The sequence below is a fragment of the Protopterus annectens genome, chromosome 2.part1 (genome assembly GCF_019279795.1).
Source record: "Protopterus annectens isolate FY-2018-M chromosome 2.part1, PAN1.0, whole genome shotgun sequence".
Taxonomy (NCBI): domain Eukaryota; kingdom Metazoa; phylum Chordata; order Ceratodontiformes; family Protopteridae; genus Protopterus; species Protopterus annectens.
The window spans coordinates 1538650482-1538664928 of record NC_056729.1 but is presented as its reverse complement, the minus strand read 5'-3'; the positions used below and the strand labels follow the sequence as shown (position 1 = coordinate 1538664928).

At 42.4% G+C, this 14447-nt stretch overlaps 1 protein-coding gene across 2 annotated transcripts in view; it reads right to left on the bottom strand.

Annotated features, from left to right (window-relative positions):
• Positions 1 to 14447, bottom strand: part of PEX10 (peroxisomal biogenesis factor 10) — a 159621-nt gene that overhangs the window by 68089 nt on the left and 77085 nt on the right. For both annotated transcript variants that reach the window (XM_044062995.1, XM_044062993.1), the window contains exon 5: positions 976 to 1151. In XM_044062995.1, coding sequence (XP_043918930.1) covers positions 976 to 1151 — 176 coding nt within the window. The remainder of the gene's footprint in view (positions 1 to 975; positions 1152 to 14447) is intronic.

The following is a 14447-nucleotide window of genomic DNA, read 5'->3' as shown; positions in this document are numbered from 1 at the left end:
GAGATTCTGGAGTCAGGGGTTAGGAACCTTTTGTTTCTATGTAGGAGGCCAAGCATTTGGTGGGTCTTCCTAACACAGAGATGTATGTGAAGGTCAAATTTCAGTTGGTCATCTATGATTACTCCAAGGAGCTTAGTCTGGTTGTCAGGGGTAATGTTAGTGTTACTAAATGAAAAGATGGTAAAAGATGATTTAATGTGGTAGAGGGATTTTGGGAGGAATAATATGAGTTTTGTCTTTTTGTGATTGAGTAATAGTTGGCTATTAGTAGGCCAAGTTTCTGTATGTTTGAATGATGTTTGCATGAGGGTGAGTAGTTCTGTTGGATTGTCGGCTACAGATATAATAGTAATATCATCAGCATACCGTATGAGGGAAGATTGGGGATACAGTCTGTGTAGTTAATTCGTGAAGATGTTAAAAAGGAGAGGTCCAACAATAGAGCCTTGTGGGACGTCAGTTTTGATGGGGAGAAAAGGAGAAAGAGCAAAGAGCCATTTGACAGCTTGCTGCCTATCAGACAGGCAGCTGTTAAACCAGGATAAAGTTGCTGAGGAAAGGTTGACTTGGGATAATTCTGAGAGGAGGATAGGGTGGGAGACAGTATCAAGGCATTTGACAGATCTAAGAAAAGACAGGACACAAGTTTATTATTATCTCCGGCAGGGGAAATAGTATTGGTAAAGGAAATTAGAACAGTAGAGGTGCTATGGTGTTGGCGGAAGCCATGTTGAGTAGGGGTGATACGATTCCCTTGAGTGAGGTGTGTCATAAGTTGTTTGTTTATGCAGTATTCAAGCATTTTTGAGAGGGGAGAAAGTATGGCAATAGTTCAAAAGTTAGAAAGTTCTGTGGAATTTCCACCTTTGTGGATGGGTATAGTAAAATTTTTTTTCCAAAGAGTAGGAACAGTTGATTCAGTGATTGGGTGGTTAATGAGAATGGAAACATTTGGTAGATAACAGAATACTATACCTCATGTAGGAAAGGTTACGGTGCTTCTTCCATTCCTGCCTTGCTCGATGTTTCTGCCGGATGCTATTAACCTGTACAGCAACAGTCAAGAGCAACTGCAAGACAGACACTGTTCCCAACAGGCGATAACTTGCTCGTACACCATGATCATCTCCAAGCACCCCACGTACTTGAAGCTACAAAAATGAGAAAAGAATAATTCAAAGTGATAGGACAAATACATGATGTTGACAAGTAATTGATGGTACTGCAAAATTCTAATTTTTTTGTCAAAACATTGTTGCATAATACTGTGCAAAGAATACAAAATAGTGCAAACAGTAATGAATTATAAAGGCCCATTGCAGCAATGAAATTAGCCTGAGACAAAAAAATTGAAGTTAAAAGATGTGTACACTTAAAACTACTATTCACAAGCAGATAAAGACATTATGACAGTACATCACTTGGGATGTTAACAAATGTCACAAACTGTAGTCGGTACAGCAGTAATGCACAAATCATATGTAGTAATTTTTATACTAAATTATGTAATCACATGTTACACGTATACATACAGACAGACACATTGAATTTTCAATATCTTAGAAAATTGAAGTCAAATAATTAGGGTCAAAGAAAAAAAATGAAAGATGAAAAGAGGACATTATTAAAGCAACTGCAATGTGAAATGTCTATTCATGCACATGGAATTTAAAGGAATAATGGCAACATTGCTAACCAGACTATTCTAAAATGCTGGGGATTTTAAAAAATCCTATTCAGCTGTAGAAAGTGCAAAAGTAGTCTTTTGAAAGTCGAAGAGCTTAGGCCACTTTAATAGAGGGGAGCAGTCACCTTATTTTTAGCTTGCTAAAGGTGGTCATTACCTGCAAGTAGCAGTTTAAATATAAGTGAGGCCAGGACTGGGGATATTCTTAGCCATCTGACAATCATCAATGTCAGGCAATGACAATGTCTGCTCTTTGCAGGCATGATGCTGATTCTAAACATTTCAGCTTCAATTTTTGCTGATGGTTACTATGGAATCACTTCAATCGACTGAATGTTTTGGTACAAACACTATTCATATGAGTAAAATTAAGTAAAAAAACACTAGCAATAAAAGAAAAAAGCACGACTTTCACGCAACTGGGTAAGCACCCTTGCACCCCTCCAATTTATATATACCATCTACACAAATGCACCACAATGAAGAAAAATGCAGTCTCAATGTTATTGCTTTTGGCAATATTTATTCATAATAAAGGCATTCTGCAGATCGACTGGCTCCCATTAGTATTATTAACAAAGACAGAGTGTAATCAGGGGTAGGCATATTCTGCTTTAGATATCTGAAGATTATCTGTAAATGAAGAATGAGATCTAGACTTATTAAGCTGGAAATTCTGTAATTCTGTTAATGTTAAACGGCCCTGAGCAACTATATTAAACAACAAGCACTATGACTTATACAGGCAGGAAGTTTGTCAGTGTGTGCAAGACTGAATGTGAATGTGGGGGGATTTGGGGTAGGGGGTCAGAAGAACCAGACCTGAAGGAGAGTGAGCCTTGGACCATAACAGAAAAGGAAGTGAAACATACATACATACATACATGTACTGAAATCCACTTATCAGTATAATGCAAGATGTAGATCACGAACAATTCATAATACATCAACATATGCATGAATCATAAAAATAGAAATCAAAAACAAGTGACCAGATGAATAATGTCCAATTTGTTTTAATAGTAACGAAGATAGAGTCAAGCACTTTCATTTCCTGAAGGCTTCATCAAAATATTCTGATTAAAATGTTTAGCAAACTGTAGTGCGGAAAGCTAGACTGATAACTGACATGGGACAGTTGTCAGCTTTATACAGAGAAAGTACTAAATTCCTTTGGGGAGGACATCTTCCAGTTCTGGAGGGGGAAGGACACTGAGCTCTGGAAGTCTGGCTAGATATCTGGTCATGCATGACTGAAGTCTTGAGTAGTAAGGACTGCAGCAACAGTGATCTATATGAAGAAGGTACAGATGGGTAAGTAAAATTACCATAATAGTAGATGTTTGAAAGCTCACTGCTGCAGCAGCCTAAGCTATATGGACTATATCCTGTTAAGGATATAACAGCGTATCAGCCCTCAAAGCTTCAGGGTACCTTGCATGCACCTAAACCATTAGATACCTAGAGCTGAGATGAATATAAGATAGGTTTTGACGCCAAGTTCTTCAGAGCTTTCATGTCAACTCAGACAAGGAGGCTAAGCCTTGAGGACTATGTGAGGAAAAGGAAAAACACATGCCCACACCCTAGCATAAAAAACACACCAAAAAAAAAACAGAGGTGATGAAAAGAGCATCTACAGCAGCAGTGATCATTCGGACATCTATTGTTATTCTAAGTTTACTTACACTACTGTACTATGCTCTTCATATTGATCACTGCCACAATTGCGTAAGATATATGGGTAGATTGTCATTGTTTAGAACATCTAGGAAGTGGAAGGGAAAGTGTCCAGTAGCCCCTCAAATACGGTCCTAGCAAAGCTTGACCTAGACCTGGAAAAGGAATCTAGCTTGCATTGCTTTGTAAAAGTACACAGTAGACCAAGTTGCTGCTTCTAGACTACTTCTAGCATTCAGTCCTTTCCAAAAAGCCATAGATGAAGCCAAGGCCCTGGTAGAGTGTGCTGTGACCCTGCCTGGGATACTTTTGTTCTGATGGGAGTAACAAACGGTAATAGCCTGAAACATCCATTTGGAAACAGTCTGCTTTGACAAAGGATGTCTCTTCTTCTTACCTTCACAAGAAATAAACAACTGATTGGAAATTTTGAAAGATTTTTTTCTGTCAAGATAGTACCAGAGTTGCCCGTGTACATCCAAGGTATGAAGTATCCCTTTCTCCCTCAGTTTGGTTTAAGGAAAGAACACAGGGGGATGGATAGTCTGGCTTAAAATAAACTCCGATACCACCTTTAGGCATAAAAGCAGGATTAGTTCTCAAAGAAAGCCTGTCTCTAAGGAATATGACAAAGGTAGACCCACTCATACCTCTCAACTGTACAGATTTTCTCAGAATGCCCTGATTTCTGCCTCATATTTTTGGCCCGTTTCTCATAAAATTAAAGTTTTCTGGCAAACCATTGGCAAATCATTGAGGGTTGAAGTCAGAAAATAATGACAGCCATTTGAGTTTCAGACGTCATGTCCTTCATAAAATTCAGACTAATGCAAAATGTGCTATTCTATCAACTTTCTAAGTCTATAATAGAAATATTTAAAAAGTGTCCCTATTTTTGGACCTTTGTCCCCCCATTATTTATGGCTTTGTCCAGATTTCTTGCTCTAAGAGGTTGAGAGGTATGCCCGTCATAAGAGCTCGGAACTTAGCTACTGCTCTGATCTATGCAAGAAGAATCAAACTGTTTTTCATGTTATGGATTTCAAGTTAGCCAGATGAGCTGGTTCAAATGGAGCAAGTGTTAGCTTTTCCAACACAAAATTAAGATCCCAAGGAAAATCCATCAGATTTCTTGGAGGTCTCTTACTGTAATACCACTTTCAAAAACATTTTGACATGAGAGTGCATTGAAAGAGGAGGATCCATGGGCAAACACTCTGAAGTGGCTGACAAACGAACCTTGAGGTAAGTAACTCGCACAAATACTGTAAAACAAAAGTAACACCAACCCTGAATGGGTGCTGGCTGTGTTGCTGGTACCGACTAGAAAACCTTTTCCATTTGCTTATATATATATGATTTTCTAGTATCAGGCTTTCTTGATTCCATTAACATATGCTCCACATACTCAGTAAACAGGTACCTAAAAGGTATTAAGACCTTATCATCTAGGCAGTTAGCTGAAGCTGTTTGGGGTTGTAACTTATCAAACAACCTTGTTCTTGTGGGAGTAGATCCAGTCTGTGAAGAAGCTTGAGGTAATTGCCCCAGCCAATTCCAAAAGAAGGGAGAACCACTATTGAGAGGACAAGAAGGGATTCACCACAATAATCCTGAGGATTCAGAAGGAATCCATCAAGAAGTACCCTGAATATCAGTGGAAAGGGTGGAAATGCATACAGGAATGTTCCGGTCCAATGAAATACAAGGCACCTGTCATCCAGGTCTTGCATGGAGTCCTGGAGCAAAATTTTGCCAGCTGATTATTCAGAGCGGAGGCAAAAAGGTCTAAATGAGGAACTCCCCATTGATAGACCAAATCTTGGAAGACCGCTCCATTCTAGTTTTCATTCATGGTAGGGTCTGTCTTTGTCCTTCTCAGCTTGTCTGTTGCACAACTTTGCTCTGATGGAATACATGTTGCCTGTAAAGGCAGACTGCACTTTAAGGCTATATCCATTACTAACATGGGTAGTCTGCACAGTGGGTAAGATCTGGTTGCTTGTTTATGTACCACATAAAAATGGTATTGCGTGTAACAACTTGAAGTGGCTCAAAATCATATAACTAGAATTTGAAAAGAGAGCAGACTTCAGACACCACTGTATCTTTTTCATGTGGAGTCTTGCTAGAGTTATGATCAGAATCATAGATACCAAGAGAGCAAAAATCCTAAGGTACTTCCTCACAGTGATCAAAGTCTGAGTGGAAAGCCCCCAGAATAGTCCTAAATATAGATCTATTTTTTTCTTGCGGAAGAAAAGCTCTGTGGACTGAGGTGTCTAGTGGACACCACAGAAGCACAATCTGGTGTGCTGGAGTCAAAAGACTTAAATGTTCTCTTGGAATCACAGTCTGTGTTGGAAATCTCTCACCTAACTTAGTAATTGCTGATAATTTGAAAAAGGCTCCGCAAAGATAAGCAAGTTATCTAAATATGGAAAAAATGTGGATACCCCGTAGCCTGCAATGGGCTAGGACAGCAGCTAGTTATTTTGTAACAGTTTTGGAGCAGTGGTTAGCTCAAAGCATAAAGCAGAGAACTGATATGTGATCCAAACACATAAAAACCTTAAGAAATGTCTGAAATCTGGATCAAATGGATCATCAAAGCATCTATTACATCTAAGGTTATTACAAAACTCAAAAACAGGAAGAAGGGGTAATACGTTTTGAAGTGACAGCATTTTGAACTTGGGCACCATCACATTCTGATTTAGATAAAAAAAGATCCCAAACTGGTCTCCAGGCGTTTTCTTTTTTCGGCACCAAAAACATTCTTGAATAAAATCCTTTTTCCAACTAGGAAGGGGAAACTGTTTCTATTACCCCCTGTGGCAGCATATACTATAAAACAAAAGGAAACAGATGGGTTTGGTCTAGTGAAGGTGGAAAAATTCCAATGTAAAGGAGGACTTTCTTTCCACGGTCTTCTGTAACTCTGCTGAATTCAGCTTCAAAAAACATGTCTGAAACAATCTGTTGCCAAAGACAGAAAAAAGAAGTTATGTTCTTACCATAACGTTCCATGTGAGTTGTTCATCTTGCCTTTGATCTTACACGTGGGTACAGAGCTAATCCATCGGCTCCGAGTCGGCCGCTTTCCAAGCTCTAGATCTCTGAGAAGCTCAAGACACAGTCCCTATCCCATGATGCTCTGCTGCCAAACCCCAGATCTAGTCTGCCGCTGCAACGAATCTCACGCTCTTCGCAAAAAGCTCGGGCCAGTACCTTTTTTTCTTGTCTTTTGACAGAAAATTGTCAATACTTGTGATAGTTTTTGCTATATAGTAGCAGTAGTCTAAATATTTCCTGTTTGGTTTTTTTTGAGATACTTAGCGTGTGCTTTGTGTGTTTTCTTACGAGCGGTTGCTCCTAGGCCTTTGGCCATTTCTTTAGTTGCATTTCTTGACAGGGCTCTGTCAGTTATTATACCTTTTTTTTTTGCTAATACTTGTTTTCTGTAAAATAGAGTTAGTGAATGTTCAGGGATCTGAACGTTTTGTGTGATTGTTAGTGTTCTTAATATCTGTAAAGTTCTGGGATCTGAACCTTTAGCAATTGTGCTGTTTACTCGTTTTTTTACATATGTCAGAGAAACAGAGATCAGGGTTCAAGCGGTGTGGCTGTGGACATTAAGTCCATCACTGACCACCACACCATGCGTTTATTGCTTAGGGCCTTTACACCTGCAAGAGGACTGTTCCATCTGCCACTCTTTTAGTGGCAGAGTTATGCAGGAAAGGCTTAGAAAGCTTATTGATAGAGGCCTCTTAAAGTCAGACTTCCTAGAGGCTTTAGATAAATCTGAACAGACCTCCAAATCTTCGAAGGGGGTCGAAGTCTTCCAAGGTGTCATTGGAGCCCAAGTCATTGGCTCTGAGCACCTCTGGGAAGCTTCGGTTGCCAGCTCCTCAGCCATCGGAGCTGAGCACCGAACCTTTGTCTCGGAGCCAAGTCCTGAGGTTGGAACCGGTACCGGAGGTTTTAACGTCTCCGATCCTTTGGTCAGTGGAGTCTTCAGCTCCTTCAACCCGTTCTTCCAGGACCTTCTCGGATGTCGATGTGGATCGTGTGGTGCAGAGACTCTTGGAGAACCCGGCCTTGGCCAAATTGCTTTTGGCTTCATCTCATCTGGGATCGAAGCCAGACACCCCCCGTCACGATTTCTGCTCCTCCTCCAAGACCACTCGAGCCTTCGGAGCCAGAAGGTGAGGACCTGATAGTTGTGGAACCCTCGGAGCCAAGGCCTATTCCGGTGCCCTCGGCCCCGTTGACCTTGCCATCTTCGGTTCCGATCGAAGGGTCTCTGAGCCGACACTCTCTTGCTGGTTCCGGGGGAGAGAGTCAAACCGAGGCTTCGGTACCGACTCTTCCTCTCGGGGCCTCGGCATAGTTGAGCTCGGCTCCATCCTCTAGTTCGGAGCCTGTGGCCTCGGCCCCGAGGAGACTGCCATCTTTTTCGGAACTGGTGGACTCCTTGGGCTGAGACACCGGTGCCATCAAAGCCATGAGGAAGGTCATGTCTGCTAAGACTTTTACCTCTTCAGATCCTTCCTCTTCCTCCCCTAAAGGGCCCTGTTCTGTCTCAGCATCAAAGGTTTCTACCAAGCGTCAAGACCCAGAGCCTCAAGTAACCTCATCGGGCGACCCCTGCTCTATGCAGACTTCACCAGATGCCCCCACTGATGAAGTCTCTAGGAAGAGACTGTGCAAGAGGAGGCACATGGATTCCCCTCAGGAATCCTTGACATCAGACACTGACTTAGAGGAATCAGAAGGGTCCCCACGGTCCCCCTCAGAGGATGTCTCATTTGCAGACATCCTAGAAATACTTAAGCAGAGGGGTGACTGGCAGTCCCTTACTCCTACTGAGGATCAGTCGCTGCTCCTGAAGGCCTTTGGGTCTCAACCTCCCACCTCCTGGGTTACTCCGCCTTTCGACGAATTAATGGACTTGATCGCTCAAAACGTGTGGGATTCTACTGATTACATGGAACCGGTCCCTCAGAGGCCCAACAAATTTATCACCTCCCCTCAGGATAAGTCCTTTCTTACAAAGGGAGTCCCCGTTGAAGCCAGGGTGGTGGTGGCAGCCACCAAGAAAGAGATGTCAGAGACCTCTTCTTCTGTCTATCCTCCTAATAAAGATTCCAGGACGATGGACAGATATGGGAAACGCATCTTTAGTTCTGCGACATTTGCAATGAGATCGCTTAACTATTTAACCCACTTTACCCGTCTTCAACGAGATCTCCTCAAAGAGCTTGGAGATACTCTACAGGACAACACAGATTATGCTGTCTCCGAGAAAGTGATGGCACAGCTTAACACCCTTAATTCTATTGAAAACTCGTCCATGCGGCTCATTTCTTATGCAGCCGAGGGATCGAGCAGGGCAGCAGGTTCAGCGATAGCTCTGCGGAGACAATCCTGGATGTGCTTATGCTCCTTTGCAGAAGCCTTCATCAAGTCTTTCTTTGTTAATACCCCATCTGATGGCTCTTCCTTGTTTGGGCCTAAAGTCAAGGAGACACTCACTAGGTGTGTGCAGGAAGGAAAGGCTATCTGCCGTAGGAGTCCGTTTTTCCACTCCCACTAGACCATACCCCAAAGGGCAGAAAGGTGGAAAAATGTGGTTCCGGAAGTCCCAAGGAGCTTTCCAGAACACAAGTGGTGAATCCCCCCTCCAGGGGCAGAGGAGGGAGGTATAATGGTAGACGCCCCCCAGGTGGCAGAGGGGGTCCGCAGAACCAGGGTGACAGGGAGCAGTTCCTTGGCAAGCCCTATCAGCGCTCCTGAGAGAGGCCCGACCGTCCTGCTCTAGAGGCAGTCGGGGGTCACTTAGCTTTATACCTAGACGCCTGGCTAGGAATTACATCAGATTCCTGGGTAAAAAACATAATTGTGTATAAAAAGAGAAACGGCTTCAGGTAAAACATAGGTGCACAAAACCAGAACTATATATAACCAAAAATACACCGAAGTACCACACAATAGCGTTTTTATTACACAAAAAATAAGAACAGTGATGAGCGCTTTCACAAAACTAATTGCTTCATCAGACAAGAAAATAAAACACTCCATTGCTTATATACAGATGGAACCATTGACTCAATCACTGATGTCATAGGTCAATTAAGGCATTAAAGCTATAAAACTTATAAATGTATAAATGTAGAAAAGGCTACATATAGAGAAAACTGCATATAAAAGACACATATAAAAAACTGCATGTAAATGCATATAAAAACTGCATACAAAAACTATATACAAAACTGTTGGTAAAAGACCTAAGCAATAGATATAAACTCCATAAATACTATAGCTATGAAAAATTAAAGGATAAAAATCTAGATCTAGTTATAAAATCTATCTACAATATGTATAGGTTCATAGGTTTATACTAGGCTATCTGCCCTAAGGCATTTATAAGCCTAGCCCAAAGTTTTGTGGCTTACGCCACCCCTTATATGAAAAAATATGGTGCCCATTAGTTTGTTGTGCCTCTGTCCAGCAGTGACACAGAGATGATTCCCGGGGTAAACCTACGATCTCCCATCCACAGGCCAAGACCTCTCTTGAACAGAGCCAGCGAGGTGCTCTGCCTCACATGGACTGGGATTTTATTCCACAGCATAGGGAGTCTCTGAGTGATAAATCTATCCCTCCAGCACGTCCTAATTATATCCGTGCTAAGGTTTAAGTCGCTTGATCTAGTGGTTTTGGTGGATTTGGATTTTTTGAGGTGGAGCATGTCCATTAATTCCGGGTTGGACATGGCCTTGTATGTCAGGCACATGTCACCTCTGAGCAGACGGTATGCGACTGAATAGAGCTTGAGTTTCTTCAATCTGGCAGCATATGACAGATTTTGGAGTCCCTTTATCCTTTTGGTGAGGAACTTTTGAGGTCTCTCCAATTGCTGCAGAGCCCAAACACTCTAGCCCAAAGGTTCCTGGAGTTCATAAACTCAAATGCCATGGAACAACTAGTCACCATCCCCACAAGAGGAGAAAACATACTTGATCTCATCATCACAAACATGGGATCACAATGTTCAACACCGGAAGTATACCCCTCACTGGTGAGATCAGATCATAAACTAATCTCGCCGGAGGTCCTCATCCCGCCCCCACCTGAAATAAAAAAGACCACAGTGAAAAACTTCTCAAAAGCCGACTTCACACTTCTAAAAACTAGTGTGGTCTCCTTTAAGGCCCCTGAGCCAGTGGTAAACATTACTCAAACCGCTGAATCACTTACAAATGCCTTCTACCAGCACCTACAGGACTGCATGGATCAGGCAATCCCAAACAAAAAGAAGACTCTTTGTACCAAAGGCAAGCGTCCAGTCTGGTGGACCCCAGCCATAAACAAGCTCTACAACAAAAGGAGGAAGCTACTACAAGATAGAGCAAAATCCTTGAAAGGTAAGACACCTTTGATCATTATAAGTAAAAACTAAGAGCTCTCATAAAATCATCCAAGGCAAATTTTGAGAGAAAAATCGCCAAGGACTCAAAGACAATCATAAGGCCTTCTTTAGCTATGTTAGAAACCTAGGAGGAAACTCCCAGATATGCTCAGAATTAGTTCAAAATGATGTGAAGATTACTGAACCTACACACATTGCCAACATACTGGCTGGCAGGTTCAGTGCAAACTCCCCAAAAGGAGAGATATCTATACCAGAGGAATGTAGCCTCCCAAACATCTCCAACGCCCAGGTGAGAACTGCTCTCTCCAAGGCAAAAAACACAGCATCCATGGGACCGGATGGTGTCCCCGGCTGTGTGCTCCACGAACTCAATGAGGAATTAAACCCGCAGTTAGGACAGCTGTTTAATCTTAGTCTCACCTCAGGATACGTACCCAAGGAGTGGCGCACGGCGACTGTGGTCCCACTTCACAAGGGCGGTGCCTCCACCAACCCTGGAAATTACCGTCCCATTAGCTTGACAAGCCTTATCTGCAAAGCCATGGAGAGGATCATAATGGAACTCATAAATAAAGACATAGGGAACTTGCAGACTTGGATCCAACCCAGTTTGGCTTTGTCAAAGGCAGATCATGCCTTTTAAACTTGGTTGACTTTTTCGAGACAGTCACCAAGGCCATTGATGAGGGAAAGGCAGTCCATACAGCCTACCTAGACCTGGCAAAGGCCTTCGACACAATACCCCACTCAGGTATCATCGAAAAACTCATCAGCTTGAATGTAAACCCATACATCACAAGATCAGGGGAACAATGACCTCACTAGATCTGGATGTGAATCCCTTCATGATCAGGTGGGCAATGTAGAAGGTCTTTCTAACCACTTTAGCAACGTGAGTGTCAAAAGAAAGGCCACTGTCAACCTGGGTCCCCAGGTCCCTGATAACCTCTTCTGTGCTTAGTGGATTGCCGCCTATATGGTAGCTTGGGGTTACCTTGTTTTTCTCGAAGGGTATGACTATACATTTTTTGGCGTTTAACTTCAGGCCATGGCTCTGGCACCAGCTATCTGTTTCCGTGAGTCCCTTCTGAAGGATATCCGTGTCCGATGCATTTTCCACTATGGCGCCCAGTTTGCAGTCGTCTGCAAACTTTGTCAGCCAAAGTCCTCCCATGTTGACCTGTACTTCTGAGAAGTAGATGCCGAACAATAGAGGGCCAAGGACCGAGCCCTGTGGGACACCACTTGTGACCGGCTTGGAGTCTGACATAGCGCCAGCAACTCTAACCCTGTGGGTTCTGTCCTTAAGCCAGTTTGCAACCCATCTTGTGACATATGGGTTTACATTTATGTTGGTAAGTTTTTCTACAATACCTGAGTGGGGTATTGTGTCGAAGCCTTTGCAAGGTCAAGGTAGGCTGTATGGACTGCCTTTCCCTCATCAATGGCCTTGGTGACTATTTCGAAGTCGTCGACCAAGTTCAAAAGGCATGATCTGCCCTTGACGAAGCCAAACTGGGTTGGGTCCAATGTCTGCAAGTCCCCTATATCTTTGTTTATGAGCTCCATTATGATCCTCTCCATAGCTTTGCAGACTAGACTTGTTAAGCTTATGGGGCGGTAATTACCAGGGTCCATAGAGGCACCGCCTTTGTGAAGTGGGACCACAGTTGCCGTATGCCACTCCTTGGGCACGTATCCTGTGGTAAGGCTGAGATTAAACAGCTGCCTTATGTGCGGGTTTAATTCCTCATTTAGCTCGTGTAGCACACAGCCGGGGACACCATCCGGTCCCATTGATGCTGTGTTTTTAGCTTTAGAGAGAGCAGCTTTCACCTGCGCATTTGAGATGTCTGGGAGGCTACACTCTGCTGGGATAGTTATCTCTCCTTTAGGGTGAAGTTTGCACTGAACCTGTCTGCCAGTATGTTGGCAATGTCTGTGGGTTCAGTGATTTTTGTATCATTTTGGACTAATTCTGAGCATATCTGGGAGTTTCCACCCAGGTTCCTAACATAGCTGAAAAGGCCTTATGATTGTCCTTTGAATCCATGGCAATTTTTCTCTCAAAATTGGCCTTAGTTGATTTTATGAGTGCTCGTATTTTTTTACTAATAATGATCAGGGGTGACTTCCCTTTTATGGATTTTGTTCTATCATGTAATAGCTTTCTCCTCTTACTGTAAAATTTGTTAATGGCTGGGGTCCACCAGACTGGACGTTTGCCCTTTGTGGAAAGAGTCTTGGTTTTATTTGTGATTGCCTGATCCATGCAGTCCTGGAGGTGTTCATAGAAGGCATTTGTAAGGGCTTCCGCAGCTTGGGTTGTGGTTTCCACAGGCTCAGGGGCCTTGAAGGATACCACACCAGTCTTGAGTAGTGTGAAGTTTGCTTTAGAGAAGTTCTTCACTGTGGTCTTTTTTGTTTGGGGTGGGGGCAGGATGTGGATTTCCAGTGAGATTAGTTTATGATCAGATCTCACCAATGAGGGATATACTTCCGGTGTGGAGCATTTTGTCCCCATGTTTGTGATAATGAGATCTAGTATATTTTCTCCTCTCGTGGGAACAGTGACTAGCTGTTCCATGGCATTTGAATTTATGAACTCCAGGAACCGTTGGGCTAGAAAGTTAGGGCTTGAGTAATGTTCCCAGTCTATATTCGGGTAGTTGAAGTCACCCAATATGATGGTGTTTGGAGATACATTTATACCCTCCAGTATCTTCAGGAAGGCTGTGTGGGGTTCCTGAATTTGAGAGGGTGGCCTGTAGCATGCTACAATTTGTAGAGCAGTTTTGCCTATGGTTAGTTGCACCTGGATGTAGGTATGTATAACTAAAAGTGGTCTATGTCTCTAAAATATGAAAAAATAAGGTGTAATAGGTGTATGAGATGCCTAAAATTAAACATGTTTGAGGCGTCTTGCTTTCAAGAAAGGAACCAAGGAAGTAGAGCCATTAAGGCCTGGATATTTATCTGCATTCAATTTAATGATCCATCTCTATTCACAGCTTTCAGTAAAATTTTCTATATCCCCTCCTCTAATGTTTTTGTGTATGCGCTGTAGCACAAAAAACTTAAAAGAATGTGAATTATCTGTATTAATAATATGCTGGGCAAGTGCATTAGTGGGTTTCTTATTTTTGACATCACGAAGATGTTCTAGAATTCTGTCTTTAAGAAATCTATTTGTTTTACCTACATAAAACACCGGACATTTCTGACAAAAACAATAGTAAACAACATCAGTGCTCTTGCAATCAGCATAAGTATTAAGCTGTAACTGAAAATGCTTGGTGGGGTGGACATACGTATTTACACTGTAAATATAGGGGCAGGCACTGCATGACCTGCAAGGAAAAGTGCCCTGACGTGAAGAAGGGATGGCTTTCTTAGGCATATCCTTGTTATATAACTGCTTCTTGAGTGACATATTGTTCTTGAAACTGAATAGTGGATCTTTACAGGTAATAACCTGCAACTGTGGTACCTCTTGTAATAAGTGCCAATGTTTCTTAATTACGTCAACATATTGGTTGATGTCACTCGCAAATTGCAACACTACTCTAAATTCATTATGTGGCCTAGAGTTTATGTTAGATGGATTATTACATGGAACTACCTCGTTGTTGTTAAAAT